Below are 14,485 nucleotides of genomic sequence, written 5' to 3'. Positions count from 1 at the left end.
TATTGCTGCTGTTTTTTGGCATAAGGTTAGAGGAAGCTGAGAAAATCATCTGGCCTTTCCTAACGATGATAGTGAACAAGCCATAACGCTAATAGGCTAATTAAGGTCTGAGACATTGGTCAAAGTTATATGAGCACATAAATCTCCCACGGTGCCCAAACTTTTGCGTCGGCCCATTTTCCTTTTTGTAATTTTTAAAATGAAAAAACAAACAAACAAAAAAAAAACAACAACACTTTTTTTTTGCCTAAAATACAAAGGAAATGTGTCATCTTTAACTTTAGCTCTGTTAAGAGATCATTTCATCTTCATCTTGCTTAAAGGGGTTTTCCCATGGACAAAGTTCATTTTAGTCAATAAATCTTGGAATATTAATAATTTCATCAATTGGATGTACTGAAAAAAAAAAAAATGTTCCTGTGCTGAGATAATCTTATAAATGTGACCCTGCTGTGTACTGTGTAATGGCTGTGTCTGTTAAATTAATGACAATATGTACAATTGGTAGTGGAAGGTTGAATTTGATGGCCTTGATTATTTCAGCACAGGAACATTTTAACATATTCAATTGTGGAACTCATTAATATTCCAAGGTACATTGATTAAACTCAACTTTAAAATTATCCTTGTTTGTGGGAAAACCCCTTTAACTATTCACAATAACAGTACCGTATTTTCCGGCGTATAAGACGCCTTTTTAACCCCTCAAAATCTTCTTAAAAGTCGGGGGTCGTCTTATACGCCGGGTACAGATAAAATGTGCATATGGTGGGTGGGTGGGGGGGGGGGTGGGGGGAGTGGTCCCGATGACGAAGAGAGGGGGCGTCTCACAGTAAAGTGTGAGTGGAGTATATCCCCCTATTACCTCATTGCGGCAGCGTGGGGGTCTCTGTGCTGGGAGCGGCAGCTCCTCTTCGTGCCGTGGGTGCTCTGTGCTGTGGGGCGGCGGCGCATCTTCGTGCCGTGGGGTGGCGGCGGCGCATCTTCTTGCAGCGTCGGGGCTCCTCCGGCATCTCCTCCAGGCCCGGAGACACCGGCAGCCCCATTGCTCTGATGCGGTGACCTCCGGGAAAATGGCCGCTGCTCAGATTCAGATCTGAATCTGAGCATGCGCCGCCCCCAGCGGCCATTTTCCCGGAGGCCACCGCATCGCAGCCTCCGGGAAAATGGCCGCTGCTCAGATTCAGATCTCGTCTCCCGAGATCTCGGGAGACGAGATCTGAATCTGAGCAGCGGCCATTTTCCCAGAGGCCACCGCATCAGAGCAATGGGGCTGCCGGTGTCTCCGGGCCTGGAGGAGATGCCGGAGGAGCCCCGACGCTGCAAGAAGATGCGCCGCCGCCGCCCCACAGCACCCACGGCACGAAGATGCGCCGCCGCCCCACAGCACAGAGCACCCACGGCACGAAGAGGAGCTGCCGCTCCCAGCACAGAGACCCCCCACGCTGCCGCAATGAGGTAATGGGGGATATACTCCACTCACACTTTACTGTGAGACGCACCCTCTCTTCGTCATCGGGACCACTCCCCATGCCAAAAGGCACATATTCACCGGCCCTATAAGATGACATACGGCATATAAGAAGACCCCCGACTTTTAGGAAGATTTTATATTTTAACTGGAAAAGTTGGGGGGTCGTCTTATACGCCCAGTCGTCTTATATGCCGGAAAATACGGTAATTTGACCAGGGGTGCCCAAACTTTTACATGCCACTGTACATGCTCTACATATAGAATGTGAAAAAACTCATTCATGGTCGATCCACATGGGGAAAAAATAAAAATACAGATTTGGTCACAAATTTCACAGCAAGTCTTAAAATTTGCACTGATGAGGGTCAGTACCCCAAAACACACTGTCTGCAAATTGAGATTTTGGTTTTGGCTTTTATCCTAAGTCATGCGACAAGGCTTGTTGGAGAGTAGATATTGACTCTTTGGATTGCTACTTCCTATGGGTGGCACTAGAGTTCTAGTCATTTTCCTCTCTGAACAAGAGGTCTTATACATCCTACATACTTTATACATTATTGGTCCTATACATGTCACAAACAATAAATGAGGCTAAAGTAAATGCAAGCAATGACTAGGAATTTAAAAACAAGATAATTAAGGAAAGGTAACATACCATCAAATCCTTTACTCGATTACTTAGCTGATCAATAAATAATATTGGAAGGTAATGAACAGATTTTCCCAACTGTATCCTGCCAGTAATAAAAAAACATGTAAAACAATTCAACTAAAACATCATAACCATAAAACAATAAAAATGTATCTAAAGCCACATTTATGCAACGTTTGTGTATTTCAGTCTAAAGAACCCTAAAACTGTCTTGTGAGAACAAGAGGAAATCCCTAGTTCTTTATACATATTAAGATCTTTTTTCTGTCACCATGGCCCCAATTCATTAGTACCTGTACACCCTTTATGTCTACTTTTGTGTTCTGTGCCTTTTTCAAGTTTCCCCACCTACAAAGAATGGAGAGGTCTAATTTTTTTTGTAGGTACACTTCAACTTAAAATGCAAAATAATTATGTAAAAATCATACAATGTGACTTTCGGGATTTTTTTTTATTACATGAAATAAGTATTTGATACAATAGAAAAACAGAACTTAATATTTGGTACAGAAATCTTTATTTACAGTTATAGAGGTCAGACGTTTCCTGTAGTTCTTGACCAAGTTTGCACACACTGCAGCAGGGATTTTGGCCCACTCCCCCCATACAGATCTTTCAGGTCTCAGGGCTGTCTCTGGACAACATTAAGTATCAGCCCCCTCCAAAGATTTTCTATTGGCTTCAGGTCTGCAGACTGGCTAGGCAACTCCAGGACCTTGAAATGCCTCTTATGAAGACACTCCTCAGTTGCCCTGGCTGTGTGTTTTGGGTCACTGCCATACTGGAAGATCCATCTTCAATGCTCTTACTGAGGGAAGGAGATCGTTGGACAAAATCTCAGGATACATGACCCCATCCATCCTCCCTTTAGTACAGTGCAGTCGTCCTGCCCCCTTTACAGAAAAGCACTCCAAAAAGTATGATGTTTTCCCCCACCATGCTTCACTATTGAGACAGTGTTCTTAGGGTTGTACTCATCCCTTCTTCCTCCAAACATGTTGAGAGGAGTTGATACCAAAAAGTTCTATTTTGGCCTCATCTGACCACATGACCTTCTCCCATGCCTCCTCTGGATCATCCAGATGGTCATTGTCAAACTTCAAATGGGCCTGGACATGTTCTGGCGTGAACAGCAGGACCTTGCGTACCCTTGCAGGATTTTAATCCATGACGGCGTAGTGTTACTAATGGTAATGTTTGAGACTGTGGTCCTACGTCTTTTCAGGTCATTGAACAAATCCTCCCATGTAGTTCTGGGAAGATTCCTGACCTTTCTCAGAATCCTTCTTAGAACACAAGGTGAGATACTGCATGGAGCCCTGGACCGAGGGAGATTAACAGTCATTTTGTGTTTCTTCCATTTTCTAATAATTGCCTTCTCACCAAGCTGCTTGCCTATTGTCCTGTAGCCCATCACAGCCTTGTGCAGGTCTACAATTTTGTCCCTGGAGTCCTTAGAGAGCTCTTTGGTTTTGGTTATGGTGGACAGGTTGGAGTGTGATTGTGTGGACAGGCGTCTTTTATACAGGTAATGAGTCCAAACAGGTGCAATTAATACAGGTAATGAGTGCTGAGTAGGAGGCTTCATAAAGGAAAAACTAACAGGTCTGTGAGAGTCACAATTCTTGCCGGTTGGTATGTGATCACTTACTTATTTCATGCAAATTATGTAAAAATCATATATGTGATTTTCTGGATTTTTTTTTTTAAGATTATGTCTCTTGCAGTTAAAGCTTACATATGATAAAAATTACAGACCTCTTCATTCCCTGTAAGTGGGAAAACTTGCTAAATCAAATACTTATTTTCCCTACTGTATATATTCATGATATGTGTTACTGATCCCAGCTAGTGTTGTTTGCTTTAAGCCTTTGCAGGACAGTAAAATGCTACTTGGGCAACATTTTCCCAATCAGGGACAAAAACAGTGTAAAAATGTACACAAACCGACCTCAGAGTAGCGAAGGGGCCATTTACACAGTCTGACGTGCAGTGATACACTGCCGGCTGGCACAGTGTTTGGTGGTTATTTAATAGTCCGTTTATAGAGGGTGTCCCGCTTATAGATGCCCACTGAATGGTCTATAATAGATCAGTCAGCGCACATTGATTTTCTGTGCAAACCAAAAGATCATTTCACACGACGAACATTTATTTTGCTCTTCGGTCGGATGATTGCCAGTCTGTTTAGACTGCATGATTATCATGAACAGTATTCTTGGGAATGTTCATTCATGATAATCATGCAGTGTAAATGGATCTTAAAATATTTTAGGATAATCTTAGTCCATAAGGGACAATACTTTACGGATTAACAGGAACTACCGGTATTCCATTTGTCCATTATCAAACTATGCACTTACATTTTCATATATCTATGGACATCAGCAGGTAGAGAGGAACCATCAAAAATGAAATCTTCCATCATAACGTTCAGTGTCAGACGTGACCTCCAGTGAGAGACAGGTTCGTCCAACGCATTGGATTCTTTCTTTTCGGTATCAATCTGCTGTACAGAGTAAAAAAAATATATATAAGCTGGATTTTAGGGATGTAAACATTAATCACATTGCAGATTCATTGTGGAAGTTTGTGCAATTTAAATATCATTTCCATTCCTCTGAATGATTGTTTCTGAAGCGAGCACGTGGATATCTGCAAACCCTATTTAGATTAATTCAACAATCTCAGAAGTTTCTGCAACAAATCTGCCACATAAATATTATTTACTTCTTTTGAACTTTTACGCTTCTTTCACACTTCCATCTTTCTTTTTCTGTCACAATGCGTCGTTTTGTGGAAAAAACAGATCCAGCAAAGGTTTCTGCTGGATCCGTTTTTTCTCATAGACTTGTATTAGCGACGGATTGTGACGGATGGAAATCCGTTTCATCCGTCGTGCACTGGATCCGTCGTAAAATCGCTGTCCGTCGGGCGCAGACAACACACAGAGGTACGTTTTTTCTGTACATCGAAAAGTCGCTCAGGATCCATCGCTGACTGTGAAAAGCAGGAATCCAGCGACGGATGGCGTCTTTTGAAACTGAGCATGCGCGGAAGAATTTTACCGTCAGGGAAATTCTCTCTCGCTCGCTCTCTTTTTTCTATTGACGCTGCCTATGCAGCATCAATAATAAAAGGATATAATGTTAAAAATATTGAAAAAAATAACCCGGTTCCCAGTAATGCATTGTAAGACAATGACCTGTGATGGTGTAGCAGTCTTGCGATACCGCTACGTCATCGGGCCATTTCGCAATGCATTACTGGGAACGGGAGCTGCTGGCAGCATCACGAGCATCGGGAAGGCCGCGGGAAGGCTGCGGTGGACGCCGGAGATTAAGAATATCACAATTTTTTTTTTTTTTTTTTAATTATTTTTAACCTGGGTTGTGCTGTGTATGCGTTTTTGCAGCGGAAAAACGCGGCGAAGATGCATACACAACGTGTGCACATAGCCAATTATGGCAACAACTGCCTCGACGGGTCCGCACAAAAAGGGACCCAGTGCATCCGTTTTTTACAATCTGCACAGGATCCGTCTTTTCAACATTTTGACTGATTGATTCACGGAAGTGTGAAAGAGGCCTTAGAGGGAAAAAAATAGGCATTAGTCCTACCGGTAATTATGTTTCCAGGAGTCCATCCTGACAGCACCATGGAGGACGTCCTCCTCCCCCTTGCTGGGACAGGAAACACACGAGCGTTTAAAGGTCATGTCCCGCCCCCAAATCCTCAGTGTTGTAACAAGAACCGATTCATGGAAATGCAAATAAGACTTTAATGACAAAAAAACATATTACATCATATGTCAGCACATTACATGTTATGTTATCACATCAAACCAGGGGGGGAACTACCCGTGCTGTCAGGATGGACTCCTGGAAACATAATTACCGGGAGGACTAATGCCTATTTTCCAGGACGTCCCTCCTGACAGCACCATGGAGAGTACCAAAGCACCTCCTTAGGGTGGAACTACCGCTTGGAGAACTTTCCTCCCAAATGCAGTATGTTGACCAGACAAAACATCAAGTTTATAATGTTTACAAAAGGTATTGGCACTAGCCCATGTTGCAGCCCTACAAATCTGCTCTAGAGAGGCGCCTGCTCTCTCCACCCAGGAAGTAGATATCCCTCTAGTAGAGTGTGCATGAAGGCCCTCCGGAGGTGGGACCCCTTCAGACCGGTAGGCCTCAGAGATCACAGAAGAGATCCAACGAGCAATAGATGCCTTAGAGGCCTTCTTTCCCTTATTCTTTCCCCCAAATAGAATGAACAAATTTGGGTCTATCCGCCATGAGCTAGTAGCTGCTAGGTAATCTAAGACTGCCTGTCTGACGTCGAGGGAATGAAGGGCTTTTTCTTTTGCATTAGCAGGGTTATTACAAAATGAAGGTAACAAGATCTCCTGATTTCTGTTGTTTGCGGAACCTACTTTTGGAATAAATGAGGGGTCTAGTTTAAAGATTAAACTATCCTCTCTAATCTGTAGATACGGGTCCCTAGTACACAGGGCTTGAATTTCCCCCACCCTCTTAGCCGTGGTTACAGCCACTAAGAATGCTGTTTTACGTGTGAGGATTGATATGGGCATATTATCAGCCGAGGCGTATGCGTCTTTACATAAGAATCTGAAGACCAAGTTGAGGTCCCAGGGAGGCGTTAGTTGCCTAATAGTGGGGCGCAACCTCTAAGTAGCTCGGATAAATCTGACCACCGACGGTTGAGATGCTAGGGGATAGTCAAAAAAAGAGCTAAGTGCCGAGATCTGCACTTTCAAGGTGCTTGGTCTAAGACCCTTGTTGAATCCAGCCTGCAGGAAGTTTAGGATTCCAGGTATGTCAGGAGTGTCTGCCGCAACCTCAGACCTGCCACCCTCCAGACAGAAACGCTTCCAGATCTTCAAATAGATTGCCGAAGTGACTGGCTTCCTGCTGGATTTAATAGTGGCTATCACTTGGTCTGATAAGCCCCTTGCCTTCAGGATGTCCCTTTCAGGATCCATGCCGAGAGATGGAGTTTCTCTGGATTCGGGTGATAAACTGGACCTTGATGGATTACATCCTCCCTGAGAGGAAGCTCTATTGGGTTCTCGATCGACAAGTCCATTAGCAGAGAGAACCAGCTCCTTCTTGGCCAATATGGAGCGATCAGGATAACCTGGGCTCGATCCTCCATGATCTTTCGGAGAACGGCTGGGATCAGTGCCAGAGGTGGAAATGCGTATGAGAGAGGTTCCGTCCAGCCCTGGCTCAGGGCGTCTACCCCCTCCGGGAGGTCCCGTGGGTTCAGAGAGAAGAATCTTGAGACCTTCGAGTTTCTTCTGTTTGCAAACAGGTCTATACAGGGAGTTCCCCAACGAAGGCATAACTCCTGGAAGATATCCTGGTTGAGTTCCCACTCTATTGGAAACACCCATTTTCTGCTCAGATAGTCTGCTATCACGTTCTGAGAGCCCTCTAGGTGAATTGCTGAAATGGATAGAACCGAATTCTCTGCCCATCGAAATATTCTCCCCGGCTGTGTCCACCAGAGGAGAGACCGTCGTACTGGAACCGTTAGCTTCAGAATACTGTCCAGTGAAAACCGGAGACGGTCCCATCTGGAGAGAATTAGTCTTTGCAGAGGTCTTGAGTGAGACTGTGCCCATCTGACACATGGTATGCAGGCTGTCATTAGACCCAGTACTCTCATGGCCGTCCTTATTGAGGCTCTGTTCTGTAATAGGAGCCTGATCTGAGTCTGGATTGCCTCCAGCTCGTTCTCGGGCAATAGACATATTCTGTTTCTGGAGTCTAGACATACTCCCAAGAAGGTCTTCCTGTATTCTGGGGATAGGTCGGACTTCTGCCAGTTTATGACCCATCCTAATTGTTCCATTACCGAAATGGTCCAGCTCCTGTGGGCTAATAGAGTCTCTGGCGATCTTGCTACAAGTAGAAATTCGTCGAGATATGGAACTATTATGACCCCTTGGCTTTTCAGGAAGGCGACGATCTCCGACACTAGCTTTGTGAATACACGAGGTGCCGAGGCAAGCCCGAAGGGAAGGCATTGAAACTGGTAGTGACAGGTCCGGGACGGCAGAGCCACAGCAAACCTCAGAAGTCTCTGAGATGAGGGGTGGACGGGGACCTGATAATAGGCACTCTTCAGGTCGAGAGTGCAGATCACGGCGTCCTGATCTATGAGGTGAATTGCTGAACGTATGGATTCCATACGGAACCTTTTGTACCTGACCCAGGCGTTCAAAGGTTTTACATTTATTATCGTGCGGGAGTCGCCGGACGGTTTTGTGATGGAGAATAGGGAAGAGTAGTGTCCCTGGCCTACCTCTAGTGGAGGGACCGGAATTATGACTGCTGAAGACAGCATATTCTGCAGATCTATCAGCATGGCAGAGCCTTTTCTGACCACAGTAGGAGCGATGCATCTTTCTGGAGGAGGGGAATAGAGCTCGATGCTGTATCCCTCTGCCACAGTTCGGAGGACCCACTGATTCTGAGTGATCTGGGTCCAGCTTCCCACGAAGTGTCGAAGCCTCCCCCCGATATAAGTGGCGTCATTGTGTTTTAGATCTAGAGGATGGGCTAAAGAAGAAGTTTCTGTTCTTATTGCCCTGGCTACGGGAACCCCTGTATGATCCTCTATTGGATCTACCTCCTCTGAAATCATACTGCTTCCTGAAGGGAAATCCTTTCCGAAAGGACTGAGGCTTTTTTGGTTTGTCCTCTGGGAACCCTTTCTTTTTATCAGAGGCAGACTCTAGAATAGTATCTAGAGAGGGTCCAAATACTCTTGACCCTGAAAAGGGGATTGAGCAGAGCTTGGATTTAGAGGCACTATCTCCTGACCAGGATCTTAACCAGACCGCCCTCCTAGCCGAGTTAGATAAAGAGCCGCACCTGGCTGAAAATCTAACTGACTCTGCCATCATGTCAGATAGGAATACCATGGCAGATTTCATAATGGGAAGGGAGCTTATCACGTCGGACCTCGGGGTTCTATTAGACAGATGCTCATCCAACTGACCCAACCATAGATACATAGACCTGGAAGATTCCCAGGCCCTTTTAAGAAGTATATCAGCCTTTCTGTCCATGGGATCGCGCAAATTAGATGAGTCCTCGAATGGTATGACAGTCTTTTTGGCGACCTTTACCACCGGGACATCTATCTTGGGAATTTCTTCCCATAGTTTGACTTCTTCAGGGTCGAATGGTAAGCGACCCTTAAAGTCGCAAAACAGTACCAGTCGACGTTCAGCCTCCTTCCACTCTTCCAGTATCATGGCTTTAATATGCTCACTAACGGGAAAGACTGTTTGTCGACGTGACATAAGTCCCCCGAACATCAAGTCCTGTCTGGACTGCGGCCTGGTTGTCTCTTCTATTTGCATCGTGCTTCTCACAGCCTGGACAAGGTCGTTCTTCTCCTCCGCCTGGAAGAGATATTTCCTATGGTGATCTTGGCTCCCTGAGGGGAGCTCCCCCTCCTCTTCTGAGACTGAGTCCTCTGGGTCGGACCTGTCGTCAGAACTAAACTCCGGCTCTCTCAGGTCTCGTTCCCGTCTGGCTCTCTTGCGGCCAGGGATGGGGCTGGACTGCTCTGAAAGGCTGGACATAGAAGCCTGGACCTCTTCCTGATTTAGGGATCTCATTTCTGAAAGTAGTGAAGATTGTTCATCCTTCAGAACCTTAGATGTGCAGTCTGCACACAAGGTCTTGCCATGGGAGTCCGGGAGCTTCACATGACATATGGGGCATCTGATGGATTTTGCAGAGACCTTGCCGGGTTTCTTAGGTGGAGCAGGGGGGGCAGCGGGGGTTCCCTTATCCTTAAAGGACATAAGATAGGGAATGAGTAGGATGGGTCTAAAAGAGCCGTGGGGTTAGTCTGCGCTATGCGCACTTACCCCTTCATTGCCAGGCATGTCTCCTTCCATGGTGCCTCCGCAGTAGCAGTCCAAAGGTCCAGCCGTTACTAACGCTGTGGAGGAGCGCCCATGCTGCTATGCGTTCCACCACTGGCGCGCACGCACTTCCCCGCTTTTGCCGCGTCACCGGAAGTGACGTTTGCCGGATGCGGCGTCACCGGAAGTGACACGGTTCCCTCGGAGATCCGGAAGACGCTGGTCAGAGTGAGACGCTGCTCAATATGCCGTGCCCCGCTGTCACATGGCGCCGCATCCGCAGCCGAGAGCCTCCCCCCAGGGAGGAGCGGCTGCCCCCAGGAGCCTCGTCCTGCTCCTGGTCTTTGGAGCAGAGGGTCTCCCCACCGGAGAGTTTCTGCCCTGAGCCTCTTGACAGGGGGAAGGGTATTGGCAAGCCGCACGATCCCCTTGAGCTCCGGTAAGCCTACACAGCTTCTCTCGTGCGTCCCTCCTTGCAGGGACAGGAAAACCACTGAGGATTTGGGGGCGGGACATGACCTTTAAACTCTCGTGTGTTTCCTGTCCCAGTAAGGGGGAGGAGGACGTCCTCCTTGGTGCTGTCAGGAGGGACGTCCTGGAAACAGCTAATTTTGATATTGGTTTTGGTATTTATTTTGACAGCTGACAATAAAACACCTTTTATTTAGAAATGATTTGTTTTTGTTCTGCGACTCCTGGCACCCCCTGCAAATAGCTTTTCCGGATGCAAATGGTGACCAGACCTGCTTAGTTGTGGAGCTGCACATCAAAGCTCAGTCAATGAAATAGTGTCCGCAGCTGATGGCAACTGCATGTCTGGTATCATTGTGAATCAATAGGGGGCATATGTGCAAGACCTGGTCCCAGTCACTATTCCGTTGATGGAGCTGTGCATGGGTACTGTACTGGGTGTCGTACACTCACTGCTCAGACATTAATGACTCATCCTAAGAATAGACAATGGCAACCCCTTTAATTGTTAGCGAAGTTATATTACACTTTAGAATATTGTCACACAGTGACATTGTTTTGCATGAATTGCAAGAGCAAAAGAAAAAAATATTTTGTTTTAACACCTTCCCAAAGGAGCAGGTCAGGTGCAGGTGTATGGAGCCATGCCGCATGGTACCTGGCATATGCCCTGTTCACTGCTATTTATCTCTAAATTTTTCTATCAATCTTTGGCACTTGAGGGCATTTGCAGGAGTAGTCCGCTCAGAATACTGCACTTGGATAAGGGTACAATGAATGGAGTCATTCAGGATTACAACTAGTCCCGCAAAACACAAGCTGTCATATGGTAATAGCGACAGAGAAATAATAAAAAAAAGGGATGAATGGTGGGAAAGGGTTAATCTGATCTGTTCTGAATAAGCTGCTGAACATTTCCCATAGCTAACTACTTTTCATACATTACAATGTAGTGTTGTTCCATGAGGTTTATAAGGAAAGTCCAGAATAGCAGTAATAACCTACACATTATTGTAGTTTGACAGATTTTCTCCTTATTTCTTAGTATAAGTGGAACATACAGCTCAACCTTTTAGAAGACCAATTCCTTACCTGGGTGCCAGTTTCTCCTGTAATGAGATTGACCTCTTCAGGCTTAGGAATCATGTAAGTAGTTAACGGGCTTACTATGTGCACTTGTTTGCCATCATGCCAGGGTAAAACTCCAGAGTGATGCAGAAATATATATGCATACAATGTCCCGTTATTCCTGGTTTTCTTTGGAACAGTTACATTCACAGTTCTGCAATGAAACATTAGAAACCAAAAGTTAATACTGTGCAGCTGATTGCAGCAAACAGCAAGAAAATGAAGCGATACATGGCGACCAGACGTACAGCGCGGCTCTCCGCTCTGATTCACAGAGACCTGTCCTATATGGACCCTCCTATAGAGATATCCTATATGGACCCTCCTACAGAACTGTCCTATGTGGACCCTCCTATAGAGCAGTCGAATATATACCCTCCTATAGCGCTATCTTATATGGACCCTCCTACAGAACTGTCCTATATGGACCCTCCTACAGAACTGTCCTATGTGGACCCTCCTATAGAGCAGTCGAATATATACCCTCCTATAGTGCTATCCTATATGGACCCTTCTACAGAACTGTCCTATATGGACCCTCCTATAGAGCAGTCCTATGTAGACCCTCCTACACAGCTGTCCTATATAGACCTTCCTATAGAGCTGTCCTATAGAGCAGTCCTATATGGACCCCCCTATAGAGCTGTCCTATATGGACCCTCCTATAGAGCTGTCCTATATGGACCCTCCTATAGAGCTGTCCTATATGGGTCCTCCTATAGAGCAGTCCAAAATAGACCCTCCTATAGAACTGTCCCATATGGACCCTCCTATAGAACTGTCCTATATGGATCCTCCTATAGAGCAGTCCTATATAGACCCCCTATAGAACTGTCCCGTATGGACCCTCCTATAGAACTGTCCCATATGGACCCTCCTATAGAACTGTCCCATATGGACCCTCCTATAGAACTGTCCTATATGGGCCCTCCTATAGAACTGTCCTATATGGACCCTCCTATAGAGCTGTCCTATATGGACCCTCCTATAGAGCTGTCCTATATAGACCCTCCTATAGAGCTATCCCATATAGACCCTCCTACAGAACTGTACTATATGGACTCTCCTATGGAGCAGTCCTATGCAGGTCCTCCTATAGAGCAATCCTATATAGACCCTCCTGTAGAGCAGTCCTATATAGACCCCGCTATAGAGCTGTCCTATAGAGCTGTCCTATATAGACCCTCCTATAGAACTGTCCTATATGGACCCTCCTATAGAGCAGTCCTATGTAGACCCTCCTCTAGAGCAGTCCTATGTAGACCCCCACAAAATGTCCAAATCGACATTATGTGCAGTTGGATCCTGTGAGTATACTGTAGTTATAAATGAGCAAAAAATATTCACGGCTTCTTGGGGGAGAAATACAAACCAAGATATGTCGCTCAATGCATTTAGCGCTATATTGCAGCAGTTTTTTTCAAGTTCCGTTGTACATTTGGTCCTATATAACATAAGAATTAATTATAAATAAAAATGTTTAAAATAAAATTAACTAACAAGCTCAAAAATTAAGTAAAATTCAGCAGAACTGAAGGCAGAAAGACTCGCTTTCCACTAGTTCTTAATAGTCTATTTTACACTAAAAGACTATTGAGAACTGGCACTCCTAGGTACGCTCGCTTCAATATAACCATGCAGTGGAATCAGGCTGCCGATCACCTGACAAACGAGCAAAACGCTCACATCGTCTGGTGAAACGATCTTTCGTACTGCACAAAAATCACCATTCTCAGTAGCGCATCATCCAGTTCTCTGCACTGTGAGACAATGGCAGCCTATGCGCACTGCACGATCTGTTACACATCCATAGGGTGGTCCGTCTGTATAAACAGGCTATGAAATAACTGCCATACAGGCTATTGAACCACCGCCAACTGTTACACATTGACTAATCGTCGGCTGCGTCATGAGACAAGTCAGGTGATGTAAACCTACCTTAAGTGAAGTATAAGGAAAAAACAATGTATTTTAGAGGATAACAACTGCCCCCACACAGAAGCCCACTATTATCTAGCAATTGGATATATTATATTAACGGTCATTAATCTGTAGAGGCCAATTTGGGGGTTTGCCTGCCTATCAATTATTAATATTATTATTATTATAATGTAAAAGCTGTACTTGTTGGATGTGGGTGTTTCTTAAACATTATCATCCATGTAAGTATACATCAGTACAAGAATAAGACCAGCACCAATGACTGACGTACAGTATTAGGTCTTACCTTTCAAATCGTGACTCCAAGTCAAAGTTGTCAACATTCAAAACCAAATCCACATTGTTCTCCGCACTAATACTAGTCCTTGTTGTAGTATATACACTTAACTGAAAGGAAAAGAAAGAGGTGAGTGGGGGTACAATGGACAATTCTAATACAGATAAGAGGCTCGTCCGAGGCACACGTTTCAGTTACTGGTGTACAAAGTTTAGTTATATCAAGAAGTACATTTAGCTTCATATAACAACATATCAATGAAGAATGCTTCACAGACTAACTCTGCCAGCACTACCTGTTCTTAGCAATAAAGGGAATGTGTCATCACGTTTTTGCTACAACATCCGAGACCCTGATGATTGCAGCAATGTGTAACTAACTGGGTTGCTTGATGCAGATTTGATAAAATCACCAATTTATCAGCTGCAGATCTACCAGTTCTCAAAACGCTGAGCTCTAACCCCATCCCTGATTGGCATTTGTGAGGTCGGACACTGATGTTTTAACTTGCCGTCAGCGTGCCAATCCATCCTATGCCAATTCATGTTAAGTAGTGATGTCAGGGTACTCAGGTTTCTCCAAACTAAACTCACCCATGAGGTGGTTCATGCCTGTACGGACTATGCT

General features: G+C 45.2%; 1 protein-coding gene across 2 annotated transcripts in view; it reads right to left on the bottom strand.

Annotated features, from left to right (window-relative positions):
• The window catches only part of CLPTM1L (CLPTM1 like), a 127,641-nt gene that overhangs the window by 97,673 nt on the left and 15,483 nt on the right, over positions 1-14,485 (bottom strand). The window contains exons 3-6 of one of the 2 annotated variants that reach the window (XM_077269382.1): positions 13,868-13,968; positions 11,605-11,794; positions 4,490-4,635; positions 2,130-2,208 (exon numbers count right to left, since the gene is read on the bottom strand). In XM_077269382.1, coding sequence (XP_077125497.1) covers positions 2,130-2,208; positions 4,490-4,635; positions 11,605-11,794; positions 13,868-13,968 — 516 coding nt within the window. The remainder of the gene's footprint in view (positions 1-2,129; positions 2,209-4,489; positions 4,636-11,604; positions 11,795-13,867; positions 13,969-14,485) is intronic. The other variant, XM_077269383.1, reaches the window with a different exon arrangement.

This window comes from Ranitomeya variabilis, chromosome 6 (genome assembly GCF_051348905.1).
Source record: "Ranitomeya variabilis isolate aRanVar5 chromosome 6, aRanVar5.hap1, whole genome shotgun sequence".
Lineage (NCBI taxonomy): Eukaryota > Metazoa > Chordata > Amphibia > Anura > Dendrobatidae > Ranitomeya > Ranitomeya variabilis.
This window is presented reverse-complemented; position numbering and strand designations above follow the sequence as displayed.